Genomic DNA, 27,536 nt, shown 5'->3' with positions numbered 1-27,536 from the left:
CTGACAACATAAGAAAAATTAACATAGCAAATTAAATGTTCCAAGGTTCTCAATCTGGGCTATCACCAAGCAGGGACGAGTGGGACATTCGAGGAATGTCAGTGCAAACAGGCACACGAGGCAGGATGGAAGGCTGACAGTGCCACTTCTTGAGCTGACCTAGCGAACTTACATAACCTCACCAGGGCTCAGTCTGCTTATCTGTAAAATGGGAACTGTGCCCACTTTATGGGAATTTCACAAGAATTAAGTGAGTCGATGACTGCCCATATATAAATGTCACACTGTCATCCACGCTCTGTGCTCAGCAGCAGCCCCAGGGCAGATGAGCCTCAAGAGTACAGCTGAGCCGGACTAGGGTGGGCACGACCCCACCACCACCCTCCCGGGAGGCAGCCAGGCTCAGTATGTGTACACCGGTCAGATGCACAGAGATGAAAACAGGGATTCAACGCCACTTGAAGTTACCTTATGCTTCACAACTTCTAGAGATGAAATAAAGAGACATTTTACCTGTGAAAAACTACTTTTTCTGCTAATCCATATAATCCAAATTTCTCCACCTTTTCAACAGTTGTTTTATTACTGGAATCTTCAAAATACTCTTTCATTTCAGCAGTAAGAGTTGCATAAAGATCCACATGTTTATCAACTATACGACCAAAGTAATTTGTTGCATTCAAAATATAAAAGGGTATTATCTGAAACATAAACAGTAAACATATTCAGAAAACAAACTCACTCTAACACACCATTGTAAAGCAATTGTACTCCAATAAAGATGTTAAAAAAATAAAATAAAATAAAATAAAATTCCTTCAAAAAAAAAAACAAAAAAAACCTCACTCTGAAGCAAAGAGGTATCTGCAGAAGTCAGCACCTGACCTAAGAGCCCAAAGCACACAACAGGGATTTAAAAATAAACTAGGAAACTGACCAAAACACAAAATAAAAAACTTAGCATACACACAAATAATTATAGTTTCACTTTAAATCTAATGGAAGGGGTTTTGGGTAAATATTAGTTTAAAGCTTTATTATTAGTAAGTGTTTCTTTGTTTACATTTTAACTGCACTTTATAAAAATCCTTAAAAAAAATAGCCTCTTTGTCTCTTGAGCCCTTTCTGAAGTATTTTAGTAAGAGCCTGCTGTGTATGAGGCACAAGGGACACAGAGGAAGCATGTCCTACAGGGACCCTAAGCAACCATGGGTGGACAGATGTGCCACAGCTGGTGTGTGGTCAAGAAGACAGCTCTTCACGGGCAAGCATACGCAGGGTTATTGGCATGTGTCGGGGTGTCGGCGTGCACAGGTATGCAAGAGTACGGAGGAGGCATTCCAGACGGGGGGCAAACAGTACGCATTAGGGCAGGGAGCCCTGGCTACAGAGCAGGAGTGAGCAGTGGTTATTTGGTGGGCAGTGCCATCTGGGAGGCAAGGCAGGCAGGGGAGAGGTCAGCCCTTGTGAGCAAAAGGTGCTGGATCTCACAGGGCTGACAGCCTGTGGCTCTCCTCTGTGCTCCCCCCCGCCCCAGCTTCATCGCCTGCCCCCTTCACACTCGCCATAAGACTTGTCCTACTCCACAAACATTCCACATAACTCCTACCTCAGGGCCTTTGCACTTGCTGCTTCCTCTGCCTGGAATATTCTTCCCTAGATAGTCTCATGGCTGGATCCTTCTTATCATTTGGCCCTCAGGGCAGCTGACCCCTCCTCAGAGGGCCCCTCCCTGCCTCTAATTTCCAAAGGGCCCCGTGTCCCCCAGCACACACCGCAGAACTTGACTGCATTTCATCCTCTCCGCAGCACAGTCACCATCTTACTCACTGCTGACCATCCCCACTGGAAGGAGAGCCGGGAGAGGACAAGTAGCACGTCTATCATGGTTCCCAACCCAGCCATCCTCCAGCCCGTGGAGAATCTGCCTCAGTGAACCCCCAGTGCTCTGTCAAGCCGGCCCTCATCTCGGGCAGGGAATTCAGTATTCCTTCTAGCCTGGCAGATGGCCTCTCCCAGGGAGTCTTCTCCCCCATGGTTTAGGGGCCCCAACAACCTGGCATCCCAGACAGAAGCCCACTGGGTGACAGGAGTCAGTGGAAAGGAGGTGCAGGGGATGGGAAAAACTCTCACTACAATGTTATGAGAGCTTGGCAGGATATAACATACACTCCAACTGCAAATATATTTTCTGAAAGATGCACAAAGAAAAGTAACAGAGAAAATATACTAAGATGCCAATGGTGACTGTTTTAGGATGACAGGAATAAGGGGAGAGTTCCTTTTCCCCCACATTTCCTACGTTAGAAGGCTCTGTGTTCAGCACACACTGATGAACAAAGTCCAGGCCCGAGCAGGCATCAGTCTGTGGCAGTCCCCTCCACACGGCATCAGCACATCCACGACACACTGAGCTGGCAGAACGGAGGTGGCAAAAAGCAGCTTGTGGACTGGACTCTCCTGACAGGAGGGGCAGAGCGTGAGGCCTCCAGACAGGTGACCCACTCGTCCTGGTTCCAGCACCGAACATCCCGGGTGGCGGGAAACCCCTCAGTCCTGGGCACGTGGGAGGGTTCCTTCTGGCCACACACCTCCCCACCTGTTTCGATTCCCCTCTCGCCAGGAATTCAGTTTGTTATGGTTGCAGGACACAGGGTAAGATACAGAAATCAATCGCATTTCTAAAACAATTAGAAAATGAAGTTTAAGGAAAAATAACACTGACATCCAAAAACATGAAATGCTAGGGATAAGTTTAACACAAAAAGTAAAAGATCCATCTACTGAAAATTGTAACACATTGCTTAGAAAATTAAAGATGACCTAGACAAATGGAGTGATATACCACGTTAATGGACTAAGAAGACTCAGTACTGCTAAGATGTCAATTCTTCCTGTATTAATCTATAGACTTGAAACCGAGTAGGACCCTGTGGGGGCTTCCCACGGCAGACCCCTCCCCCATACCCTCTGCTTTAGCTTCTCTATGAAGTACCCAGGTAATTGTATCTGTGCACGTTTCCTGAGTTGTTTTACAGATGTGAAAACCCCTCACCAAATAGAAGATGTTAACTACTTGATGATCAATGAGCACATAGCCCCCAGGCCTACTGGGGCCTAAGGATTGATAATGTTAATCCCCGTGACACCACTCTGTTATCTCACCATCAACCAATCAGAGAATTGTGCAGGAGCTGATCACCTACCCTGTCACTCCCCATCCCTCACCTGGCCTTAAAAATGCTTTCCTGAAACCCACTGGGGAGTTGGGGGTTTTTAAAGCATGAGCCACTCGTTCTCCTCGTTTTGGCACCTTACAATAAACGCTGCACTTCCTTCACTACAACCTGGTGTCAACAGAGCGGCTTTACCACGCACACAGGCAAGTGGACCCAAGGTCGGTTCGGTATCAGACTCAATGCAATGCCAATCAAAATCCCACCAGGACTCTAAGTATAATAGATATTGGTAACCTGATTCTAAAATTTTATATGGACATGCAAAGTAGTAGTCAAAAGGATATTGAGGAAGACAGGCAAAGTTGGAAGACTTACCCACCAGTTTTCAAGATTATAAAGCTACAGTAATCAAGCCAGTGTGATACTGTATAAGGACAAAGAAACCAAGGAGCAGAATAAAGAATTCAGAAATCAGGACTTCCCTGGTGGTCTAGTGGTTAAGAATCTGCCTTCCAATGCAGGGGACGCAGGTTCGATCCCTGGTCGGGGAACTAAGAACCCACATGCGAGGGGGGCAACTAAGCCTGCGTGCTCTAGAGCCTGCGTACCATACCTAGAGAGCCCATGCACTGCAACAAAGAGCCCGCGTGCTGCAACTAAGACCTGACACAGCCAAATAAATAAATAAATAGTAAAAAAAGAATTCAGAAATCACATATATGGTCTCCTAATTTTTGTCAAAGGTGCCAATGTAACTTAGGGGAAAAAGAAGGTCTTTATAGTAAATGATGCTGGAGTAACCAATTATCCAGAAGAAAAAACCTTGCCTCCTTTTAAAAAACTCTGCCACATACAAAAGTTAACTTGAGATGGATCACAGAGCTAAATGTAAAACTATACAGCTTCTAGAATAAAAACGCTGGGAAAAATCTTTGCAACCATATGGTAGGCAAAGATTTCTTATGGCATGAAAAGCACAAAATACAAAATAAAAAAGTAAAAAACTAGGTTTCATCAAAATTAAAAACGTTTGCTTTTCCACTGGGAGAAAACATTTGCAATATATCTGACAAAGGATATCTAGAATATATAAAGAACTGTTAAAATTCAACAAGAAGGAAACCCAGATAAAAAATGGGCAAAAATTCTAAACAGAAAGTTAACAAAAGAAGAGATACAAATGGCCAGTAAGCAATGGAAAGATGTCTAAGATTCTTTATCACCAGGGTAACACAAATAAGATACCAGTGCAAATGCAACAGAGTGGCAAAAATTACAGACTGAGAATACCAAGTACTGATGAGAATGTGGACCAGCTGGAATTCTTGCATGCAGTGCTGGTCAGAATGTGAAATGGTACCACCTCTTTGGAAAACTGTTTGGCAGTTTCTTACAAACATACACTTATCATATGACTCAGCAATTCCACTCCTAGGTCTTACTCAAGAGAAAAGAAAATGTACTGTCAAAGATGTAACACAAATGATCAAAGCAGCCAGAAACTGTCAACAACCCAAATGTCCACCGATCTGTGAACAGACAAACACACAATGGAATCCTACACAGCAATAAAATAGAACAACACAGGCGAATCTCAAAAGTAATACACTGAGTAATAGAAATCAGACTCAAAAGACCACATACTGTACAATTCCATTAATATGAAATTCCAGTAAAAGACAAAACCGTAGTGACAGAAAGCAGATACCCTGGGAACCAGGGGTATGGGGGTATGTAATTTAAAAACTCCCTGCAAACAGAAGTCCAGGACCAGATGGCTTCACTGGGGAATTCTACCAAACATACAAAGAACAACTAATACCAATCCTTCTCAAACTCTTCCGAAAGACTGAAGAGGAGGGAACACTCCCAAAGTCATTCTATGAAGTCACTATCACCCTGATACCAAAAGCAGACAAAGATAATACCACAAAATAAAATCACAGGCCAATATCTTTGATGAATATAGTTGCAAAAATTCTCAAATATTAGCAAACTGAACCCAACAACACATAAAAAAGATCATACACCACGATCAAGCTGGATTCATCCCAGGGTCACAAGGATGGTTCAACATACGCAAATCAATAAATGTGATACACTCCATCAACAAAAGTAAAGATAAAAACCACATGGTCATCTCAATAGATGTAGAAAAAGCATTTGATAAAATTCAACATCCATTCATGATAAAAACTCTTACCAAAGTGGGTACAGAGGGAATATATCTCAACATAATAAAAGCTATTTATGACACATCCACAGCCAACATAATACTCAATGGTAAAAGCTGAAAGCCTTCCCGTTAAAATCTGGAACAAGACAAGTGTGCCCACTCTCACCACTTCTATTCAATGTAGTATTGGAAGTCCTAGCCACAGCAATCAGACAAGAGAAAGAAATAAAAGGTATCCAAATTGGAAGAGAAGAGGTGAAAGTATCATTATAGGCAGATGACATGATACTGTATATAGAAAACCCTGAAGACTCCACACAAAACTTCTAGAACTGATAAATGAACTCAGCAAGGTAGCAGGATACAAGATTAATAACATACAGAAATTTGTTGCATGTCTTTACACTAACAATGAAATATCAGAAAGGGAAAGTTAAAAAAAAAATCCCTTTTAAAAATAAAATACTTAGGAATCAACCTGACCAAGGATGTGAAAGACTTGTATGTTGAGAACTATAAAACACTGATAACGGAAATTGAAGATGATTCAATAGAAATATATCCCATGCTCTTGGATTGGAAGAATTAATAATGTTAAAATGGCCATACTACCCAAAACAATTTACAGATTTAATGTGATCCCTATCAAATTATCCATGACATTTTTCACAGAACTAGAATAATCCTAAAATATATATGGAACATTAAAAGGCCCAGAATTTCCAAAGCAATCCTGAGGAAAAAGAACAAAACTGGAGGCATAACTCTCCCGGACTTCAGACAATACTACAAAGCTACGGTAATCAGAACAGTGTGATACTGACACAAAAACAGACATATGGATCAATGGAACAGAATAGAGAGCCCAGAAATAAACCCACACACCTACAGTCAATTAATCTTCAACAAAGGAGGCAAGAATATACAATGGGGAAAAGACAGTCTCTTCAGCAAGTGGTGTTGGGAAAGCTGGACAGCCACATGTAAATCAATGAAGTTAGAACACACCCTCTCACCATACACAAAAATAAACTCAAAATGGCTTAAAGACTTAAATATAAGGCATGACACCATAAAACTTCTAGAAGAGAACATAGGCAAAACATTCTCTGACATAAATTGTGCCAATGTTTTCTTAGGTCAGTCTCTGAAGGCAACAGAAATAAATGCAAAAGTACACAAATGGGACCTAATCAAGGTTATAAGCTTTTGCACAGCAAAGGAAACCATAAACAAAATGAAAAGACAACCTATGGAACAGAAGAAAATATTTGCAAATGATGCGACTGACAAGGGCTTAATTTCCAAAATATACAAACAGCTCATACAACTCTAAAACAAGAACAAAAACAAATAACCCAATCAAAAAATGGGCAGAAGACCATTTCTCCAAAGAAGACACAGAGATGGCCAAAAGGCACATGAAAAGATGCTCAACATCACTAAATATTAGAGAAATGCAAATCAAAACTACAATGAAGTACCACCTCACACCAGTCAGAATGGCCATCATTAAAAAGTTTACAAACAATAAATGCTGGAGAGGATGTGGAGAAAAGGGAATCCTCCTACACTGTTGGTGGGAATGTAAATTGGTGCAGCCACTATGGAAAACAGCATGGAGGTTCCTTCACAAACTAAAAATAGAGCTAGCATATGATCCAGCAATCCCACTCCTGGGCATATATCCAGAGAAAACTCTAATTCGAAAAGATACATGCACCCCAATGTTCATAGCAGCACTATTTACAACAGTCAAGACATGGAAGCAACCTAAATGTCCATCAGCAGATGAATGGATAAAGAAGATGTGGTATATATACACAATGGAATATTACTCAGCCATAAAAAAGAATGAAATAATGCCATTTGCAGCAACATGGATGGACCTAGAGATGATCATACTGAGTGAAGTAAGCCAGACAGAGAAATATTATATGATATCACTTATACGTGGAATCTAAAATATGACACAAATGACCTTATTTACGTAACAGAAACAGACTGACAGACATAGAAAACAAACTTATGGTTGCCAAAGAGGAAAGGGGGTGGGGGAGGGATAAATTAGGAGTTTGGGATTAGCAGATACAAACTAATACATATAAAACAGATAAACAACAACAAGGTCCTACTGTATAGCACAGGGAACTATATTCAATATCCTGTAATAAACCATAATGGAAAAGAATATGAACAAGAATATATATATATATATATATATATATATATATGTATCTGAATCAGTCTTTGCTGTACAACAGAAACACCACATTGAAAATCAACTATACTTCAATAAAGTAAAAAATACAAATAAATTAAATAAAAAGGAGGATCTTGGTTAGAGGGGTTCTGGGAAGGTGGCTGCAGTGAGCTGTTATATTTTTTGACTCTCTCTGAATCCCCCACATAAAGACAGACAGAGCAGTGAGACAGCAAAGCCAAAGCCAGGGGCATACTGCAACAAAACGTAATTAACAAAATATCCCCATGGACCCCAAAATAAAAGCAGATGAGGATGATAACATAGGAGAAACTCCAGGTGACCCTGGGTTTGGCACTGACTCTTTGGATACAACAACAAAAGCACAATCTGTGATAGAAAAAATTGGAAAGTTGGACTTCATTAAAATTAAAAATTTCTGCTGTCCAAGTGACACTATAATCATCTTTTAGTATGCACGGAGGATTGCACGGAGGATTGGTTCCAGGACCCCCTGTGAATACCGAAATTCTTGGATGCTTAAGTCCCTTACATAAAATGGTGTAAGAATTTGCATATAACCTAAGGACAGCCTAAGGATATACTTTAAATCATCTCTAGATTATTCATAATACCTAATACAATGTAAATGCTATGTAAATAGTTGTAAATACAATGCAAATGCTATGTAAATAGTTGCTGGACCACTGCAAATTCAAGTCTTGCTTGCCAAATATTTTAGATTTGAGGTTGGTTGAATCCATGGATAACAGGAGCTGACTATATAAAGAAAATGAAAAGACAAGCCAATGGCTGGGAGAAAATTTTTACGAAACACATATCTGTTAAGACTGGTATCCAAAATATACAAAGAACTCTTAAAACTCAGTAATAAGAAAACAAACAACTCAATTAAAAAAATGGGCAAAAAACCTGAACATATTATCTCACAGATATTTCAGCAAAGAAGACATACAGCTGATAAATAAGCATATGAAAAGGTGCTCAACATCACATGTCATCAGGGAATTGCAAATTAAGACAATGAGATACCACTACACACCTAATTGAATGGCTAAGATCTAAAACACTGACAACGTCAAATACTGGCAAGGATGTGGAACAACAAGAAGTCTCATTCATTCATTGCTGGTAAGAATGTAAAATTGTATAGTCACTTCAGAAAACAGTTTTGTAGTTTCTTACAAAGCAAAACATAGTCTTACTATATATAATCACACACAACAGTCACACTCTTTGGTATTTACCCAAATGAGTTGAAAACTTCTGTCTACACAAAAACCTGCACTTGAATATTTATCCTAGCATTATTCATAATTGCCAAAAATTGGAAGCAACCAAGAGGTCCTTCAACAGGTGAATGGATAAACAAACTGTAGTATATTCAGCAATAAAAATAACCTATTAAGCCACAAAAAGGCATGGAAGAATCTTAAATGCAAACTGCTAAATGAAAGAAGCCAGTTCAAAAAACCTACACCCTGTATCATTGCAACTATATGACATTTTGAAAAAGGCAAAACTACAGAGACGGTAAAAAGATGGGTGACTGCTAGGAATTCTGGGGAAGAGGTAAAGGCATGGACGGGTGGAGTGCACAGGGGATTTTCAGGGCAGTGAAAGTATTCTGTGTGATACTGTAATGGTGGATACGTGTCATCATACACTTGGCAAAGTCCATAGAACGTACACTACAAGGCATGAACCTTAACTTAAACTGTAGGTTTTAGTTAATAATAATTATCAGGGGGGCTTCCCTGGTGGCGCAGTGGTTGAGAATCTGCCTGCCAATGCAGGGGACACGGGTTTGAGCCCTGGTCTGGGAAGATCCCACATGCCGCGGAGCAACTAGGCCCGTGAGCCACAACTACTGAGCTTGCGCGTCTGGAGCCTGTGCTCCGCAATAAGAGAGGCCGCGATAGTGAGAGGCCCGCACACCGCGATGAAGAGTGGCCCCCGCTCGCCGCAACTAGAGAGAGCCCTCGCATAGAAACGAAGACCCAACACAGCCAAAAAAAATAAATAAATAAAGTAAATAAATAAATAAGTCAGGAGCTCTTTAAAAAATAAATAAATTAATTAATTAAAAATAATAATAATTATCAATATTGGCTCATGTATTATCACACATGTACCACAATAATGAAAGATGTTAATAATAGGGGAAACTGGTGGGGGGTGCCGGGGGAGAGTACAGGGGAACTCTGTATTTTCTGCTCAGTTTTTCTGTAAAACTAAAACTGCTCAAAAAAATAAAATCTATTAACTTAGATAACAACAAAAATAGCAGATGAGTAAAACCCACCCACATCACAAGACCTGCATGGCGTCACTGTCTGTGCAGGAAGCAGCAGTGGGAGGTATGAGCTCGTCTGAAAGACCAGGGCCAGGAGGATTCCACAAGAGGCAGCAGGTATTCACTGCATACACGGTGGGCCTGGCTGACAAGGGCAGCTGAACCGGAAGGCTTTCACGCATTCTGATAGTGGGTGAAGCCTGGGCCCCTGTGAAATCTCCTAACTGTCCACCCAGGGACAAGAGAGATGAAGGAAGAAAAAGGCCAGATATACCTGGGTGAGGGGCACAGAGCCAGGGCATCTCAAAAATCTCAGAAACTGTGTTTTCATTTTTTTTTTTTTTAATAAGACATGGAAACAACAGAAATGGAAACTCTGAAATTAGAAAAGTTATCCTGACCCACACCTCCTCCTTAAATTTAAGGAAAAGGAATTTTGTCGAAAAATGAGCAACAGCAAAGTATCAAGGTCAAATCCCATATTAAGTTACAATAATAAAAAAGGGAATAAGAAGCAGAATAACAGTCCCTAGAGACAATGAAGGCCACCAGAAAAACGTATCCACAAAATAGATTAAAACTGTACTCCAATTTCAAAACTAGCTGCCTTTTAGCTTATTAAGAAAATGATATATGATATAAAAGAACCACATAAATCAGAATTTTAAAATGTAGAAATGAGGTGATAGAACTTGGGAAAGAATCAGAAATTAAAGAAAAAAATCGTTTCATCAATGAAACCTGTATTGGGTTGAATGGTAATCCATGCCTCTCGCCACGCCCCCAAAGAAAACTATCTCTGTGCTAACTCCCACGATCTGTGACTGTGACCTTATTTGGAAAAAAGGTGTTTGCAGATGTAATTAAGTATCTCTGGGTGAGGAGATCACTGTGGATTACGGGGGTGGGCCCTTTATCCACTGACAAGTGTGTTTTGTAAGAGGCACAGAGAGAAGAGGAGAGGGTGATGTGAAGATGAAGGCAGAGACTGGAGGGACGTGGCCACGAGGTGAAGACGGGCCAGGGAACGCCTGGAGTCAACAGCAGCTGGAAGAGGCAGGAAAAGGACTGTCTTCCAGAGTCTTCAGGTGGAGTACAGCCTGCTGACACCTTGATTTCAAACTCTGGCTTCCAGGACTGTGAGAGAATAAATCTGGGCTGTTTTAAGGCACCCAGTTCATGGTATTTGTACAACAGCCCCAGGAAACGAGTACAGCATAGCCACACAAGGAGGAGCACAAGCATGAATGAACATAACAGATTCACGCTAAGGGAAAGGGAAGGTGAAGGCAGAACACTCAAACTCAAAAAGAAAGGAAGAAATAATAAAAAAAAAAAAAAGAGTCACAAGAAAGTGACAACTCAACTCAGCAATTCTATCTGCATCTCAGAATATTCCCCAAAGGAATAATCACGGATGATCTGAAAAGGTTCGTGTAATCATCACATTATTTTTAATAGTCCCCAAAGGGAAACAACTTTCTAAAAATATATCTAAGAAATCCCTAAATTTAAGTGGTTTATCTGTCTTCCAATTTGATCTTGGTTTTCTGAACAAACTGGCACCTTGAAATACGGCACCATATAAGAACCCTTAAAATAAGTGCCTACTGTCAGATTAATGGTGGTAATTAATACTGTCATAATTGCATTCTATTAAATTCTACCTCTTAAAGAATGAAAGTTGTTCATTAAAATGACCATTAATCATTGGACAAGTTCTTTAATAGGACTTACTTTTATGTATCCAGACACTGGTAGAGTTTGGTTGGATAACTTCCTTGGCATGTCTACTTCTGGATTAACATGGTGTCGATCAGGACAGATCCTTTTGTCTCTGAAAAAAAAGGAACAGGATTTTTTTTTATTCTATTTTTTTTTTTTAGGAACAGGATTTTAAAACCAGGAAAAAACAATAACAATTTTCAACATGAATTTTAAAGTATTCACCAGGAAAATTAATCTAGCATCAAAATCAGAGAACTTGTATTCCAAATGCTGTAAAGTTAAGTAACCAAATGCTGTAAAGTTAATTAAATCCTTCAGATGACACTAACAACGTGTAAATAAGTGGAAAGGCATCCTAAAATTTAACTGGCACTGAGTAAACTTAAAGGACAGAGTTGGGGCTTCCCTGGTGGCGCAGTGGTTGAGAATCTGCCTGCCAATGCAGGGGACACGGGTTTGAGCCCTGGTCTGGGAAGATCCCACATGCCGCGGAGCAACTAGGCCCGTGAGCCACAATTGCTGAGCCTGCGCGTCTGGAGCCTGTGCTCCGCAACAAGAGAGGCCACGATGGTGAGAGGCCCGCGTACCGCGATGAAGAGTGGCCCCCGCTTGCCGCAACTAGAGAAAGCCCTCGCACAGAAACGAAGACCCAACACAGCCATAATTAATTAATTAATTAATTTTAAAAAAAAGGACAGAGTTACTGCATTATTTCTCCAGTCTTAAATGCAGTACGTAAATGAACAAAACATATTTCCAAAATAAAGACTCTGAATCAGAAACACATCACTATAACCCACAACAGAGGCCAATGAACCTCTAAACCAGGAGCCATTCCGTAACCCAAACTGAGAAATAGTTAAAGCTTCAGTTTTAAAATTCAATATTTTATTTAAAGGCATAATGGAAATTGCTGCTAATAACCTGGATAATGTACATAATTCAAAGAAGTTAATTTCAACAGTTATCTTAAAATTAAATTCAATCCAGTAGATATCTAACAGACATCTACTACTCAGTCCCAGAGATCCACTGATCAAGTATTGGCATCGTGTCTGGATCCCTGACTTAGGGATCTCTTGACTGTTAAGATATATCCATGTTCTCCAAACTGATTCATATAATCAATGCAGTTATCAAAATTCCAGCAATGTTTTTGAAGAAACTGACAACCCATTCTAAAATAAACATGGAGATGCATTAGACTTAAAATGCCAAAACCACCTTGAAGAAGAGCAAAGTTGGAGGACTTAAATACCATTTCCCAAGACCCACTATAAGCTACAGTACTTAAAAAAGTGTAGTACTGGTGTAAGAATAGACAAATAGACCAATGTAACAGAGAGAGTCCACAAATGGATCACATATACTATCGTCTGATTTATGTCAAAGGCACCAACTCAGTGAGAACACAGCAGTGTTTTAAATAAAGAATGCTGGAGCAAGAGATTATCCATACAGAAAAAAGTAAACCTTGCCCCATATCAAACACTATACACAAAAATTAATTCAATATAGATTATATGCCTAAATGCGGAAGCTAAATCTATAAAACTTCTAGAAGAAAATATAGAAGAATGTCTTCATGATCTAGAGATAGGCAAATTATTTCTTATATTAAAACACAATAAAACAGTAACCATAAAACATTTCATCAAAATTAAAAATGTCTGTCCATTGAAAGACTCTTAAAAGAGTGAAAAGGCAAGCCACAGACTGGGAGAAGTTTCTCAATGCATATATGCATCTCTCTGACAAAGCAGTTGTTATCTAGAATAAACAAATTATTCCTATAAACCAATAAATACCCCATTTTAAAAATGGGCAAAAGACCTGAACAGGCATTTCACAAAAAAGGATGTCAAATGTCCTACAATCATGTGAAAAGCCATTCAACGTCATGAATTCTTAGGGAAATGCAAATAAAAATAACAATGGTTTCCCCCTACACCCCCATGAATACTAAGTGTTGGTGAGGATACAGAGCAACCCAAACTCCCTCACACACACCTGGTGGGATCATAAGATGACCAACCGCTCTGGCAAAGTTAAACACACGTCTACCCCATGACCCAGCAATACCACTCCCGAGTATAATATATACCCAAGAGAAACAGGTGCATATTTCCAGAAAAAGACACGTACAAGAGTGTTCATGGCAGCTTCATATATAATACAACTCACAGGCCCGTCAAGAGTAGAATGGATATATACATCATGATATATTCATACAATAGAATTTTTTAAAAATATTTATTTATTTATTTTGCTGCGTCAGGTCTTAGTCGCAGCACACGGGATCTTCGTTGAGGTACTTGGGATCTTTTGTTGTGGTGCGCGGGCTCTTCGTTGCGGCACGCGGGCTTCTCTCTAGCTGTGGCGTGCGGGTTTCCTCTCTCTAGTTGTGGCGCGGGTTCCAGAGCGTGTGGACTCTGTAGCAGTTTGTGGCACATGGGCTCTCTAATTGAGGTGCGTGAGCTCAGCAGTTGTGGCACACGGGCTTAGTTGCCCTGCGGGATGTGCGATCCTAGTTCTCCGACCAGGGATCGAGCCTGCGTCCCCTGCATTGGAAGGCGGATTCTTTACCACTGGACCACCAGGGAAGTCCCCACACAACAGAATTCTGAGCCACAAAATAAATAAATAAATAAAATACCGATACGTGCAACAACGTGGATGAATGCCACAGAGAGTACTGACAGATTGAGCACACTAAATTCCATTTATATAAAATTCTAAAACAAGCAAAATTAGTCAATGCTGGTAGACAGAATAAGGGTGGTTACTTCTGGAGGAAGAGCACATTGGGAAGGAGCAGGAGGGGATCTTGCAGGGGCTCCCTCAGAGCTGGGTAGTAGCTCACATGGGTTGCATACACATGTAACAATCATCAAGCTGTAAACTTATCATCTGTGCAGTTTACTGTATGTTACATGTCAGTTATAAAAAAGATGACTGGCTTACTTGCAAAAACCAAAAGCCTTAAGATACGGACAAAGAGGCCTTCTGGCTTTTCTGTCTTCTTTGGCTTCCAGAACCCCTGCGGTAAACTCGTACAGCTCTGAAGGAATCTTGGTATCTGCTCGCTCCAAGTAGCGCAGGACACCAACTGCATGGCAGGCGTTTCTCTCCGTCAGCAGCAATACAGATTTGGTTTTTTTATCTCCCTGTTCTGCAGGAGAACCCTTAAAATTGGGGGTGAATAAAGGAAGTGGATCATCCATACCAGTCTAAGTGATAAAACTTTCTGGACTCTGAATTTGTCATTATGTGGAAAATGCCAGTGAAATGTTAAATGATAATATAAATCAATCACACCTGTTCAGTTAAACTCTGAAAACGATCAGACATGCAATACAGGCGTCCACCAAAAATTTTTGGCGAGGAAGGAAAGCTGAAGTGAATCACACACGTGGCATCAGTGATGGCCAAGAGTGGTATGCAATCATCTGTTAAGGCTGGAGAAAAGGATTCGGACAATTTCAAATGAAGCTGGAATTTTACTGCACATACTTTGCAGAACAATTCCAGGAACCATACTTCAAAACATTTCTTTACTGCATTTTACTTTTCAGATGCAAAGAAACTTCCTTCCCATTTCTTTTCCCAAAATTTCAAAGCCCAGTAATTAAATTCCAGAGAAAAGTGGTCTCCTTTTTAATTCGAAAAATGCCTCTATTACAAATCTTGGCTGCCCATATGGTTTTCACTTATTTTATACATTTTGACTTTTATATTTCCAATATTAAATTTAACAATCATTTACGACACGCTTCATCATAGGCATATACATACGACAGTGATCCTTAAGCTGGAATTGCAGGGAGCACTGCTAGACCAAGGGCCGCTGCCTACGAACCTGAGACACTTGGATTCCACCTCAGTATCAAAATCTTAGTCAAGGTTAATTTTCACTTTGAAATTCACATTACTAATACATTCTCAATAAATCTGGGAAATGACGAGAAATTTGGAGAAGAGGTAAATAAATTAACGAATTGAAGACATAATTCCTATTAGCTCAGCCTTCTCTAAATACAAGTAGAAATTAAAATACTTACCTAATACAATGTGAGAACCAGAACTTAACTTCTTCTTCCACTGTTCTGAAACACTTTTTAAATTAAAAATCATTTCTTTATGCATTTTCAAGCAAAATATGGAACTGCTTTCTACTACCTAAAGATGAAACCAAAGGGGCCAGTTCACAGTCAGGAACATAAGCTTGAAGATAATTTTTCATCAATAATTATCGATACAAATCATTTAAAATTATCTGTGAGGGTCTTACCTCACTGATCCACTAATTCTAAGAATGAAATGGTTGTAAATTTAAAGAAATATATTTTCAAAATTCTATGGTTTATATCTAAAAACTTGCTCCAGTGAAACACACATTATTTTGCTAAAACTATTTTCCTTCCTTTTAAAATAACGTGTACATACATATATATGCATGTATATATACTTGTGTGTATGTATATTTACCTACACAGATTATCTGTAGAGATACGTATCCGTATACATGAAATTTATGGTACTATTGTCAAGAGGGTACTGTTGTTTTTCACTATACCTGCTAGTTCATTTTTGCTAAAGGTGGATGCACTACTGATTCTTTTGTATTTCGCCTCATTTCTACACTTTAGCATTAATATATATACAATTAGATTAAATAAATCTTTAGCCAATTTATTTGGCTTTTCTGGCTAAATGATGATATATTTTAGCATTATCGTCTCTATTTTCTTAAACAGAGGGTTCAGAAGATGTTGGCACTTCTTCATGAACCAGATCCTTTTCATGCTCTGCCAGGTTCCCCTTGTGGACCGTTGGCTTCCACGGGAAGGCTCCTCCCACACGCCTGGCTCCTCCTCTCAGGGTCAGGCCTCCTGCTGTCCTTTGTTACTGCCACCAGTGCTCTGTGGCAGAGCCCATTCTGACTGATACTGAATTTGTAAAATTTTATTTCCCTGTCAAATACGTAACTACCCCAAGTAATTCTCTGGTGACTCAAGATTCAACCACAGTTTAAACAAGCAGTAAGAACGTTTCATGTGTGGAAGGGCTCACCTTACACACTATTTCTGTTTCAGCTACAGAACCGGTGAAGATCAAGGTCTTTTGTGCCTGACTTGGAACGAAATCAAGAGTTTGGAGTAAAGTAGAGGTCTTTTCACATTCCAGGCAAAGATGTACCACCTGGTAATGAAATGCAGAAACAGTGGGATTTTTAAAAAATGTTCAAGGTGCTCCAGTTTTACTTTTTATGGCAAAGTCATAATTTTAATAGAAAAGAAGGTATAGAAAAGCAATATAAATTTAAATACACAATTACAGATTTGTATGTGAAATTAATGCTATAATCTTTTAATATTAAGCCATGAATAAAGGTTACTTGCTTGTGCTCACCAACCCCCCACCACACACACCCAGGACTCTTTACCTGTTGGACGCTGCCATAGAGGGCAGCCTCCTCCATGGCTGTGATCACAACGTAGGGGTCGTTCATGAACTCTTTGATTAACTGCTCTACATGTCTGTTCCAATGAACTCCAACTGCAACAATCTGATGTGGGGCAGATTCCCTTTCTTCAACTTCAATATTTTTTTTAAAGTTACCTAATATAGGAAATATCTAAAAAATCAGCATAATTAATTTCATTTTTATTTCAGAAGAAACTAATAATTAGTTTGACAGAACATAAAAGGTAAGGAATGTATATTTTCTGTTCTCAGAGTGGGAAAGGTCTTTAAACATGAAAGTAAAAGAAAAAACTAAAAAGGAAAAATGTTTATGTACAGACAAAATTAAAACAAACATCTAGGTAAATACAGGCAACACGGGTAACAAAGGATGAACAGCCTTATATAAAAACTTCTACAAACTAGTCAGAAAAAGATGATCCCAGTGAAAGAAAACAAGCAAAGAAAATGAACAAGCAGCTCCTAGAAGAATGGATACAAATGGCCAGTATGAATTAATGCTCAATTTAACAAAGTAATCAAGGAAATACAGATTAAGCATATCAGATGCCACGTGTAACAATCAGCCTAGAAAAGAAAGCTGGACGAGGGCCTCCTACTGCCAGGGGTGCAGGCAGTGTGGAGTGAGGGCACACTGCCAGAGGGAGTGCAAACCCATCTACACTTTCAGAGTGCCACTGAACAAGGCAGTGTTCCAGATACTAGCTTTGCAAATAAGAACTGAGACAGTCAGTAAGTAACAAAGCCTGGGCTTGACCTTGGGGCCACTGCTGCTCCCAAAGGAATGCTCCTGATTTTCATGTTACACTGCTTCCAACAAGTGCCTTTTAAGAATTAATAGCCTTTGATCCATTAATCCCCTTCCTAGGAATTTATCCTAAGAAAACATGTGCAAAAAGATGTTTCTTCAGCTACACACGTACACACAAATGATGCTAAGTGTCCAAATATTAGACAATCAGAAAATAAATTATGTTATGTCCACAGGGTTCAATACCACACGGCCAGTAACAATCATGCTAGAGAACAGTTAGTAGCAATACTCACAATGCTGTTCACTGAAATGCAAGTTACAAACTAATACATAAAATAAGGTCCTGATATTATTAATTATATGTATCAATAGACACAGGAATTACAAAAAGGAAAGAAATACTCTAAAATAGTAACAGTGGTTACCTCTGAGCATAAGATTATGGATGTTGGGGTTTTTCAAGTGTTCTTCTCTATTTCTCAAATTTTCTAAAATAAAATTATTGCTTACATAACCAGAAAAATATTATTTTAGAAAATTTCCCTGGGAAAGAAATTTTGCTCTTCAAAGAGAACTTCAACATTGGGTAGAAAATTCAGATAAACGTTCTCTCCTCTTAATAACAGCAGTTAAAGGGAAAAATGTTTTAGATTAACCAGCTTCTTCCCAACTAGACACGTTTCCTGACTCCTAAAAAGACTTTAATTTTACATATATATATATATAATATATATATATTTCTGAGTAGTAATGACATCTAAATAAATGCCATACTTACTTGTTCATTAGCTTCAGAGAATAATACTTCCACCTCATCCAAAATCAGGTGACAGAGTCTAAGAAATAACAAGCTTTGATACTTGAGAAGTCTCAGGAGGCTATGTGGTGTTGTAACAATTACATTGCCTACATTTTAAAAGAAAACACAGTTAACACCTTAGATTTTCCACAGGTTTTTCTAACATTTCCTTTGCTAAGATTCCACATACTTTCTAGAAATGCCTTTCAATGAAATAAACCCTGTGTTTCGTACTCAGGTGGGTGTGAGAAGAGGCCTGCCCAGGCTGCCCCTGTACTGTCTGACTAAATACCTGTGTTCCCACCAGGTTTTGAGCTCCTGAAAGGCAGGCTGTGGTTTTAGTCAACAGCTAATAAACAGTAAGTGTTTAATAAATAGTTGATAAATGAATGAAAAGACTTAGTTTTCTCAGTAAAACAGATGTTAAGCCAAGAGTAAACCTTCACCACCTACACTGATCGGTAATTGACAAGTGAGGTCTGGCTGATCATCACACAAGCCCGGGGTCAGTGTTGGCTCCCAGGCCTGCCTGAGCAGGCTTCCACCGTGTTCTCTAGGGAAAACCAAACAGCTTGGAAAGGATGCTTACACCCCCTTGGAAGCTTCATATTTTTGGCTTCGTCTTTGTTGAGTCCAATTGTTAATACCACAGGATGAACAGGCCTGGAGGACACGCTATAGTCTCGCAATAATTCAAAAATTAATTGGGCCTTTTTCCACCCAGGGCACACGATGACTGCCAGAGGCTGCAAAGACAAATAAATTCACATAATTTTGGACAAAGGTTAAGAATCAAAGACAGTGTATGTAAAGCATGCAGAACATCTCCCTGTACACAGTCAGCACTATAAGTTTTGGCTATCATCACTGTCATGCAGGTCAGAAAAGTCAAAATACAATTTCATTAGAATGGATTCAGACACACTGACTCAGATTCTGCTAGGGCTTAAACTATGCACAAGTATTAAATCATGTAGTCCTTAAAGTCCCCTTACAGGGTGAGACCTATTACTACCTCATTTCACAGATGAGGAGCCTAAGGGACAGAAAGGTGAAGTTTGTTGCCCAAGGCTGCACAGCTAATATTCAGTAGAAGCAGGATTTAAAGCCAGGCAATCTGGCTCCAGACCTCCTGCTCCTAAGCACAAGGATGAACTGCCTCCTGAAAGGGGCCTTGAAAAAGGTTAACATTGCTTCCTTAGGAGATCAAGTTCCCTATTGCACCATCTGACCCCTGCCCTCCACTATCCCACAGATATCTCTCGATATCTGCCTGCCAAACACCTTCCTGGACACATGCCCTCAATTAATTGAAGACAAGAATGAGTCTCCTCTTTCTTTTATGCAGATGCAGGCAAGCGCCAGCTTCCAGGGCTCCCGCCTAAATGCAGACTGACCCTGGAGATGCAGAAAAAGCAGAATGGACACAAGGGGCAGACCTAGACATTCCTTTCTGGCCCGGCCAGGGGTCTATCTCAACCCAAGCTGCATCTCATCAATGGGCTCAGCTGCTACCTGACTGAGTGATATAAATGTATCCATTTAATATTATTAAGTCAATACATCATAACATAGCCAACACAGATTTCCAAAGAGAACTCATTAAACTACATGGCATAATCAGAAAAATAAACTAGTATCTTTTCTAAGATGAAATTCTAATTGTCTTTTGTACTGCTATTTTTCACCTTATAAGGAGGGATGGAACCATCTGTAGTGTATCTTGGGAGAAGATCTGAGATGGGTCTCATACACATCAGTTCACCTAACAGCCAAAACCCCTCACCATTATTTGACCCTCACATCCAATTTCTTTCCTTTCCATCATCCTTCTCAGCTATTATCTGATTCTTATGAGTGGGAAAAATAAAGTGGGATTATAAAACAGTGTGGGGTTCTGTGAAAATAATTTAAAGAATAGGGACAAGATGACAGAAATCCTAAATTCAAATCCCACTTCTTGTCACACTTGTCAGCAGGTAAGAACTTCTACCAGTAACTTTTCATGAGCTTAATTTTCTCACCTATAAAATAGTGAAAACAATACACGGCCTGACCATCTCAAGGGTTTGCCATGATAATTAGGTGAATCGAATCAGTGAGATAATCCTATAAACTGTACAGTCATCACTAAAAGCCAGGACTCTCCCAACTCAGCCGATGGCTCACAACTAGGGGTTCTCGGTAAGAATCAGTGTGAGAGAATCAGTGAGTGTGTTGAGAAAAGAGTTTCTCATAGGACGGTCTCTGTTCTGCCAGTTTTAATGTAACTTAAACTTTACCAAAGGTTAGGTGTCAAATTTAAAATAAATATTTAATCCACTTTGTTGTTAAACAAAAATGTCTTCAACTTACTCCATTTCTACTCGGTAATGACTTGTAGCAGCCCCCTGTTTGCAAAATCGTAAGCAGTGGTGGAAGGTACAACAAAGGGTCATTTCCACAATGAGAAATGACCACCACGTCACAGCCACGTGCTATGGGAGGCCAAGAGTAAGATTCAGTGTGGCTGGGGCCCGGAAACTTATTTCTCTGAAGAGCCTACAAAACAGCAACAACAACCAAAACTATAAAGCCCAGAAAACTAATAAACTCCTTCTCATTGCTCACTTTACCCCAATAACGAGTATACATTGCTTAATCTGGTAGTTTCCAAGACCTAACTTAGTAAGTCCCCCCTGAATCTTTTCCAGTGGCAAACTCCTGCTCAAAGACTCTTGCTTTTCTGGGCTCCAAACTGAAAGGATCCAATCGGCAGTCTGTTGAAGCACCAGGCGCTTAATGCTCACCAGAGCCAAGACGTGGCTTCTCCTCCTCCTGACCAACTGCTGGTGCATCAGCTCCACTTATAAAGTTTTTTAAAAACTTGCCTTTGTTTGCTTATTTTTCTATGTAATTCGCTGTCATCGAAACCTCCCAAATGTTCCACAGAGGAGAGTTCTCCAGCCACACTGATGAGATCTGCCAACAGGCTGAACTCATCAGCACCGTCCTCTCTCTGAAGGTCTCATCCCCCGGCCCTGAACCCCAGCTGCACTCGGGACTGGGATCCCCCTGCAACATCACCCTTTTTTTTTTTTTTTTTTTAATTTATTTATTTATTTTTGGCTGTGTTGGGTCTTCGTTTATGTGCGAGGGCTTTCTCTAGTTGCGGCGAGCGGGGGCCACTCTTCATCGCGGTGCGCGGGCCTCTCATTATCGCGGCCTCTCTTGTTGCGGAGCACAGGCTCCAGACGCGCAGGCTCAGTAGTTGTGGCACACGGGCTTAGTTGCTCCGCGGCATGTGGGATCTTCCCAGACCAGGGCTCGAACCCGTGTCCCCTGCATTGGCAGGCAGATTCTCAACCACTGCACCACCAGGGAAGCCCCAACATCACCCTTTTTGCTGCAACTTTCTCGGTTGAATTTCTTGGTTTGGTGGAGAACAAATTTTGGTAGCTTCTCGACAAAGGGTACAGGGGAAGGAAATTTGAGATTTTGCACGTGTGAAAATGTCTTCATTCTATCCTTACACTTCAGTAATGCTCTGAGTACAGACCTCTAGGCTGGAAATAACTTTTCACGAGAATTGTGGAGTCACTGCTCCTGAGAATTGTGGAGTCACTGCTCCTCTGGTGAACCGTGCAGAAGTCTGAAGTCATTCTGATTCCCGATCCCACCGTGGGATGGGTTTCTTCTCCGTGGAAGCTTTCATGGTCTCTGAATCCCTCCAGCTCAGATGCTTCGCAGCACCGTGTCTACGCTCTTGCTCCTCGGTTGTGCTGGGTCTGCGGTCGGCAAACTCTCATAATTTAGAAAGTCATATCCATTAAGTAAGGAAAGTGTCCATGTGTTATTCTCAGAATTTTCGGTCCTCTGCCGTCATTCTTTCTAGAAATCCCACTCAGATAGGAGACCTCAAATTGACCCTCAAATTCTCTTTTCCCCCCATTTCTATCTCTTTGTCTTTGTGTTCTACTTTCTGATGGTTAACTTCTATTTTACCTCTCATATCTGTTTTTTTATTTCTATAGCATTTTTAATTTCTAAGAGCCCTTTTTATCTCTGACTGTTCCTTTTTTTTTTTAATAGCACCCTATTATTGTTAAATCCAAGCAATATCTTCTCTTACCTCTGAGGATATCTATTTTCTAATGTTTTCTTCCCCTCCTTACATTGTTTCTTTCAGAGTTTGGTTTTTTTTCCCCCTAGGTTAAGGTTTTCTTCCAATGTCCAAGGATCCCTGATGTCTGCTCACATCGAGGACACTGAAAGCTGACTATATCCGCAGGCAGGGCAGAGCTCGTCACCATGTGAGCTTCACATCACTGCAGGGAGACAGGCAGCAAGCATGCATTTTTACTGCGAGGATTCAGAAACAGCATCACCGCAAGGTCATTCTCTAGGGCCGTTCAGTTTCTCCAAACAGAGCCTCCAATCTCCTTCCTGAGAAACTGGCTGAAGATGTTCAGGAAACAAGGTAGGGAGTTCACTGCTCTCCCCATGTCACTCCTTCCTCAGGTGGTCAGCCATCCTCGGCTGCTTATTTTCTGTCTTCCAAAAGCCCGTAGACATTTCTTGTCCAATAAAGGCTCCGCTCTCATTCTATTCATCCTTGTAGTTTTTGTTTTGTTTTTTGTTTTGTTTTTTTTTACTTTTTTTCCAATATCAAGAGGGAAGTAGATAAAGATTTATGATCTAAACTGATGATCTAAGTGAAACCAGAGGTCTATAAAGCAATTCTGAAAAGAATACTAAGAAGTACATTCTAATTTCCCTGACTACTTGTGCTCTTTCTAAGCCCCTTTTCAGAGGCGCATTTGAAAACTTATTTCAGAAAAGCACTTAGGTTTCTCCACAAAAGAATTATTCACTTATAAGAAGTTAACCTGGACTTTAAGAATAAATGAGAAATTAATAATAAAATCTTAAAAGAAAATTTCAAAAGCAAAGAAATTATATAAATGCAAACTTAAAACTGTTTTATTAAAAATCTTTCTACGTCAGAGCAGGTCGGTACTCCTTCACAAGTCTGGTCTGAGCCCCGTCACCTTTTTCAGGTCTGCCGAGAGTGGCGCCGTGTTGATGGACAAGCAGGGCTCGACCCTGGTCCGCAGAACGACCAAGGGCAGCCGGGAGCCCGACCTCAGCTTCTGCAACTAAGAACACAGATGTTAGATGGCTCTGTCCTGCGGTGTTAGCACAGAATACCAAGAACTTTACGGAAATAAAGAAGATATAAGAGTTTGGTTTCAATGTAAAACCCTAAGTTTATATGCTTATAAAAACCCACCAAAATTACCAAAATAAAAGGAAGATTATCCATTACCCAAAAGGGCCATGTCTCTAAAGCAATAATTCATTAGATAATTTCTAAAAGGATGTCTTCAGGTAAAGTCCTCCATGCAAGGAGTTTCTCTTCATATCTCAAATCTAAAGGGAGGAAGGGGAAGGATTTAAAGAGTAAACAGTTTTCTTTCTCTTGCGGGTGTTTGCCATACCTGCTGCAGATCAGAGATTCCATCGGCTCTCAAAGGATCAGGATTTAGAAACTGCAATAATCTGTAAAATAATTAGAAGGATAATTTGAAGAAAAAAGGAGTGTTTGTATTTCTTCAGTGGAGCTATTTTTCTAATGCTTCCTTGATAGAGGTAAAATGAACTCTGTCTCCCAAGGCATGGCTATGACATTACTGCTTGTTCTGTTTTGCCTTGTCTATTGCTACATAAGGGGCCATGGGGGTCTTGCCAGTCTCATGCTTGCCCCCTCTCCCTCCCCCACCGGGCCCTGCTCTGTGGACACAGCACTGCCAATCCCAGGACCACTTGCTCTGGACATGGAGAAAGACTGCATGATCACTAGGTCATCTCATGTTTCTTCTAAGAAACCCACTGCCTCCTTCTTTTTTTGCTGTTCGATCTTTAATCACTTCAAGGTTCCCTGGAACCCACCATAGACTGATAGAATAACTGATGTCATTTCACCAGTGGGTTCTAAGTAAAGGGCATGTAGCTAAAAGAAATGAGCTGCATGGATAACGCAAGGTCTTTGGTTCCAAGGAAAATAACCTGTTGTAGCACCACAACTTTCAGGTATTAGGTGGAGGGATGCCTGGGTAAGAGGATGTCAACTCTGGTACCTTAACAGCCACCCCCATGGATCTGGGGATCCATGGGCTCCATGGCAGCCTTCAGAGCCCTCGGCCCTGGACACGGTGAGGACCTCCTGCTGGGCAAGGGGACATCACAGGGCCACAGAGTGGCCTCTGGGAAGTCGGGACACCAAAATGGCTGTAGGGTCAACACCCTCTCCCCAGTCATCTCAGGCCAGTTAGTGGATGCAGTACAACCTACCCACTTCTGAAGTGTCTTAAACACTTTGTCACTCTGGTGGTTTCAGAGCAGCCACAGTTACTTGGAATGTAAGAGTGTTTTTAAGCTAGTAGGGTAAGAAATCATAAAAATTGGTATGAAAATATTTTGTGGATTAAACAAGTATAAAATGAAGTGATCACTCTATTGTTAACACCTTGTAAGTGAATACTTTGTGAATCTGGCAGGACAAAAAAAAAAAAAAAAATCCTGAAGTTCTACACTGCAAATAATTAAACAGTTTCTCCAGCAGGTGGCAGATCTATTTAACATCAGAAAACTGGGAAGAAAGCAAGCACCAACCCATATAAAATCAACAGCCCCAAAAGATCGACTATATATAATTTGTTTCGTATAACTGTTCACTTGACCAGAGAATCAGGAACAGGAGGTAGAGAATGACTATTTACAGTGGAACAAAGCTTTAAACAGAAAGATCTACTCTAGTAAATGGAAAAGAAAAAACTAACTTGTGTGTATACGTATTTATTTACTTTATGGGAATGCAGGTTTGAAATTAATAATAAAATCATATTTAAACTCTTCCTGCTTATAATTTTTTTTACAATTATTTCAATTAAAAATTTAGGCCAAGAAAAAAATCCATACTTCACACAGCCGTTCTTCTCATTGTGTTCTTTCTTCTCAGCCAATCTAAGTGGTTTCTCATTTGACTTCTGACATAAAGCACTAGAAATCGAAAACATTTATTATAATTTCTGAACCCATTTATCCCAAACCTCAAAATACCATTATTTTCTGGGAGAAAATTTAAGAAGTTCCACTGGAATAAGCTGTTCAACTTAAGTAAATTCTGTGAGAACTGAAACTGAGTCCTTTGAGTATGAAAACCATTTTGACAGTCCTGGGGCTGCCAAGAGGGAGCAAGCCCACTACATCCTCTCTTCCTTACTGATTACAACTAGAAACTTGGGATGAAGTACGCAACTACAGCGGAGAGAAGTCAAAATGTGAAAAGCCACCAGAGCTATGGAGAGTTTCTTGGCTTTCTCTTGGTGTTGGGCTGAGGGCAGCCTGAGTTGCAGAATGGCGTTGAAGATGCAGACATCAAGAACCCTGAGAGAAACTCTCTACCGTCATCCCTTAGTATCTACAGGGGACTGGTTCCAGGAGCCCTGCGGATACCAAAATCCACGGATGCTCATAGAAGATGGTGTAGTACAGTCGGCCCTCCGTACCCAAGGGACCTGTGTCAGTGCGGATGCAGGAGCCGTGAATAAGGAGGGCCGACTGTATTTCAAGCCAGAGAACAGAGAAGGGCCTTAAACCAGAAGATGTAAGGAATCCCGACTTTCTCTCCTCTTTTCCTCTCCTGGCCCTGCCCCAAGGGCAGCTCTGATCACAGAGCTGCATGCTGCAGTGGTAATGGCAGTGCGGTCACTTAAAACCCTGAGAGAAAACTTCTCCCTCCCTCTAAGGAACCAGGAAATAGGGACCCAGTAGTCTAAAGACTGTACAAGGAAAATCCCCCTCTTTTTTCCTCTCTTATTTCTATTGCTATTTTATTACACAAGCAGCCCCAATCACACAGAACTGCATGGTAGCTTCTCCACAAGAAACCATCTATATGGTCAGAGGAACAGGGAGAGAGAGCATCTAGAAAATGGCGAATGTGAGGAAAATCCTGGAAAAAAAAAGAGATAGAGAGCTGGGTGGCGGGGGGAATCCCTTATTTCTGTTTATGGCCCCCAAAGAAGTCCCACGCTCACCCCAAGTTGAGCATATTCAGAACAGACCCAAAACAGTGTACCAAAGACTTGGAAACAGTGCCGCAATCACCACCCACGGCAAGTGAGACAGCTTGAGGTCTGAACCTTAAGGAAGTGATGACCTCCTGCTAAAACAAACAACAAAAACAACAAAGTCAACATTCTTCAGAGGATTCTAAACCAGAGTCTCATACCATAATATTCAAAATATCCAGAATGCAATTCAAAATTACTTGACATACAAAGAATCAGGAAAATCAGATAGACTGTAGAGGGAAAAGATAATCAACAGGTGCCAACCCCAGCGCAGCTCAGAAGTGTGAATTATCAAGCAGCTATGATAACCATGCTCCATAAGAAAAGGAAAGGTGAGCACTGTTGAACGGAATGATAAGAACCTTCCTTTCTTCTCAACCAAAAAATACAGATTAGAAAAAAATTAAATAAAAATTTTATTTAGTTATGAAATATAATACATCAAATAAAAAATTCACTGGATGGGCTTATTAGCAAAATGGAGATGACAGAAGAGTCAATTAAACATAGATCAGCAGAATTATTAATATGACAAACAGCAAGAAGAAAAGGTTGAAAAAATGAACAGACCCTCAGGGACATTTGTCTCATAAGAGTCTCAAAAGGAGAGCAGAAAGAGATGAGTGCAGAAAAAATATTTGTAGAATAACAGCTGAGTACTTCCCAAATTTGATGAAAAGACAGAAACCTACAAATGAAGAACCCTAATGAACCCCAAGCATAAGAAACGTGAGCAAAACTACACCAAGACATGTGATACAATAATTAAATTGTTC

The 27,536-nt window shown here is 40.3% G+C and overlaps 1 protein-coding gene across 1 annotated transcript in view; it reads right to left on the bottom strand.

Moving 5' to 3' along the window:
- TDRD12 (tudor domain containing 12) overlaps positions 1 to 27,536 on the bottom strand; it is an 82,631-nt gene that overhangs the window by 13,233 nt on the left and 41,862 nt on the right. The window contains exons 11-23 of the mRNA XM_061172803.1: positions 25,604 to 25,684; positions 24,124 to 24,184; positions 23,674 to 23,781; positions 20,999 to 21,184; positions 19,233 to 19,389; positions 18,623 to 18,750; positions 17,050 to 17,241; positions 16,677 to 16,805; positions 15,665 to 15,782; positions 14,922 to 15,061; positions 14,568 to 14,788; positions 11,613 to 11,712; positions 514 to 701 (exon numbers count right to left, since the gene is read on the bottom strand). Of these exons, the coding sequence (XP_061028786.1) occupies positions 514 to 701; positions 11,613 to 11,712; positions 14,568 to 14,788; positions 14,922 to 15,061; positions 15,665 to 15,782; positions 16,677 to 16,805; positions 17,050 to 17,241; positions 18,623 to 18,750; positions 19,233 to 19,389; positions 20,999 to 21,184; positions 23,674 to 23,781; positions 24,124 to 24,184; positions 25,604 to 25,684 (1,809 nt within the window). The remainder of the gene's footprint in view (positions 1 to 513; positions 702 to 11,612; positions 11,713 to 14,567; positions 14,789 to 14,921; positions 15,062 to 15,664; positions 15,783 to 16,676; positions 16,806 to 17,049; positions 17,242 to 18,622; positions 18,751 to 19,232; positions 19,390 to 20,998; positions 21,185 to 23,673; positions 23,782 to 24,123; positions 24,185 to 25,603; positions 25,685 to 27,536) is intronic.

Source organism: Eubalaena glacialis, chromosome 18 (assembly GCF_028564815.1).
Source record: "Eubalaena glacialis isolate mEubGla1 chromosome 18, mEubGla1.1.hap2.+ XY, whole genome shotgun sequence".
NCBI lineage: Eukaryota > Metazoa > Chordata > Mammalia > Artiodactyla > Balaenidae > Eubalaena > Eubalaena glacialis.
This window is presented reverse-complemented; position numbering and strand designations above follow the sequence as displayed.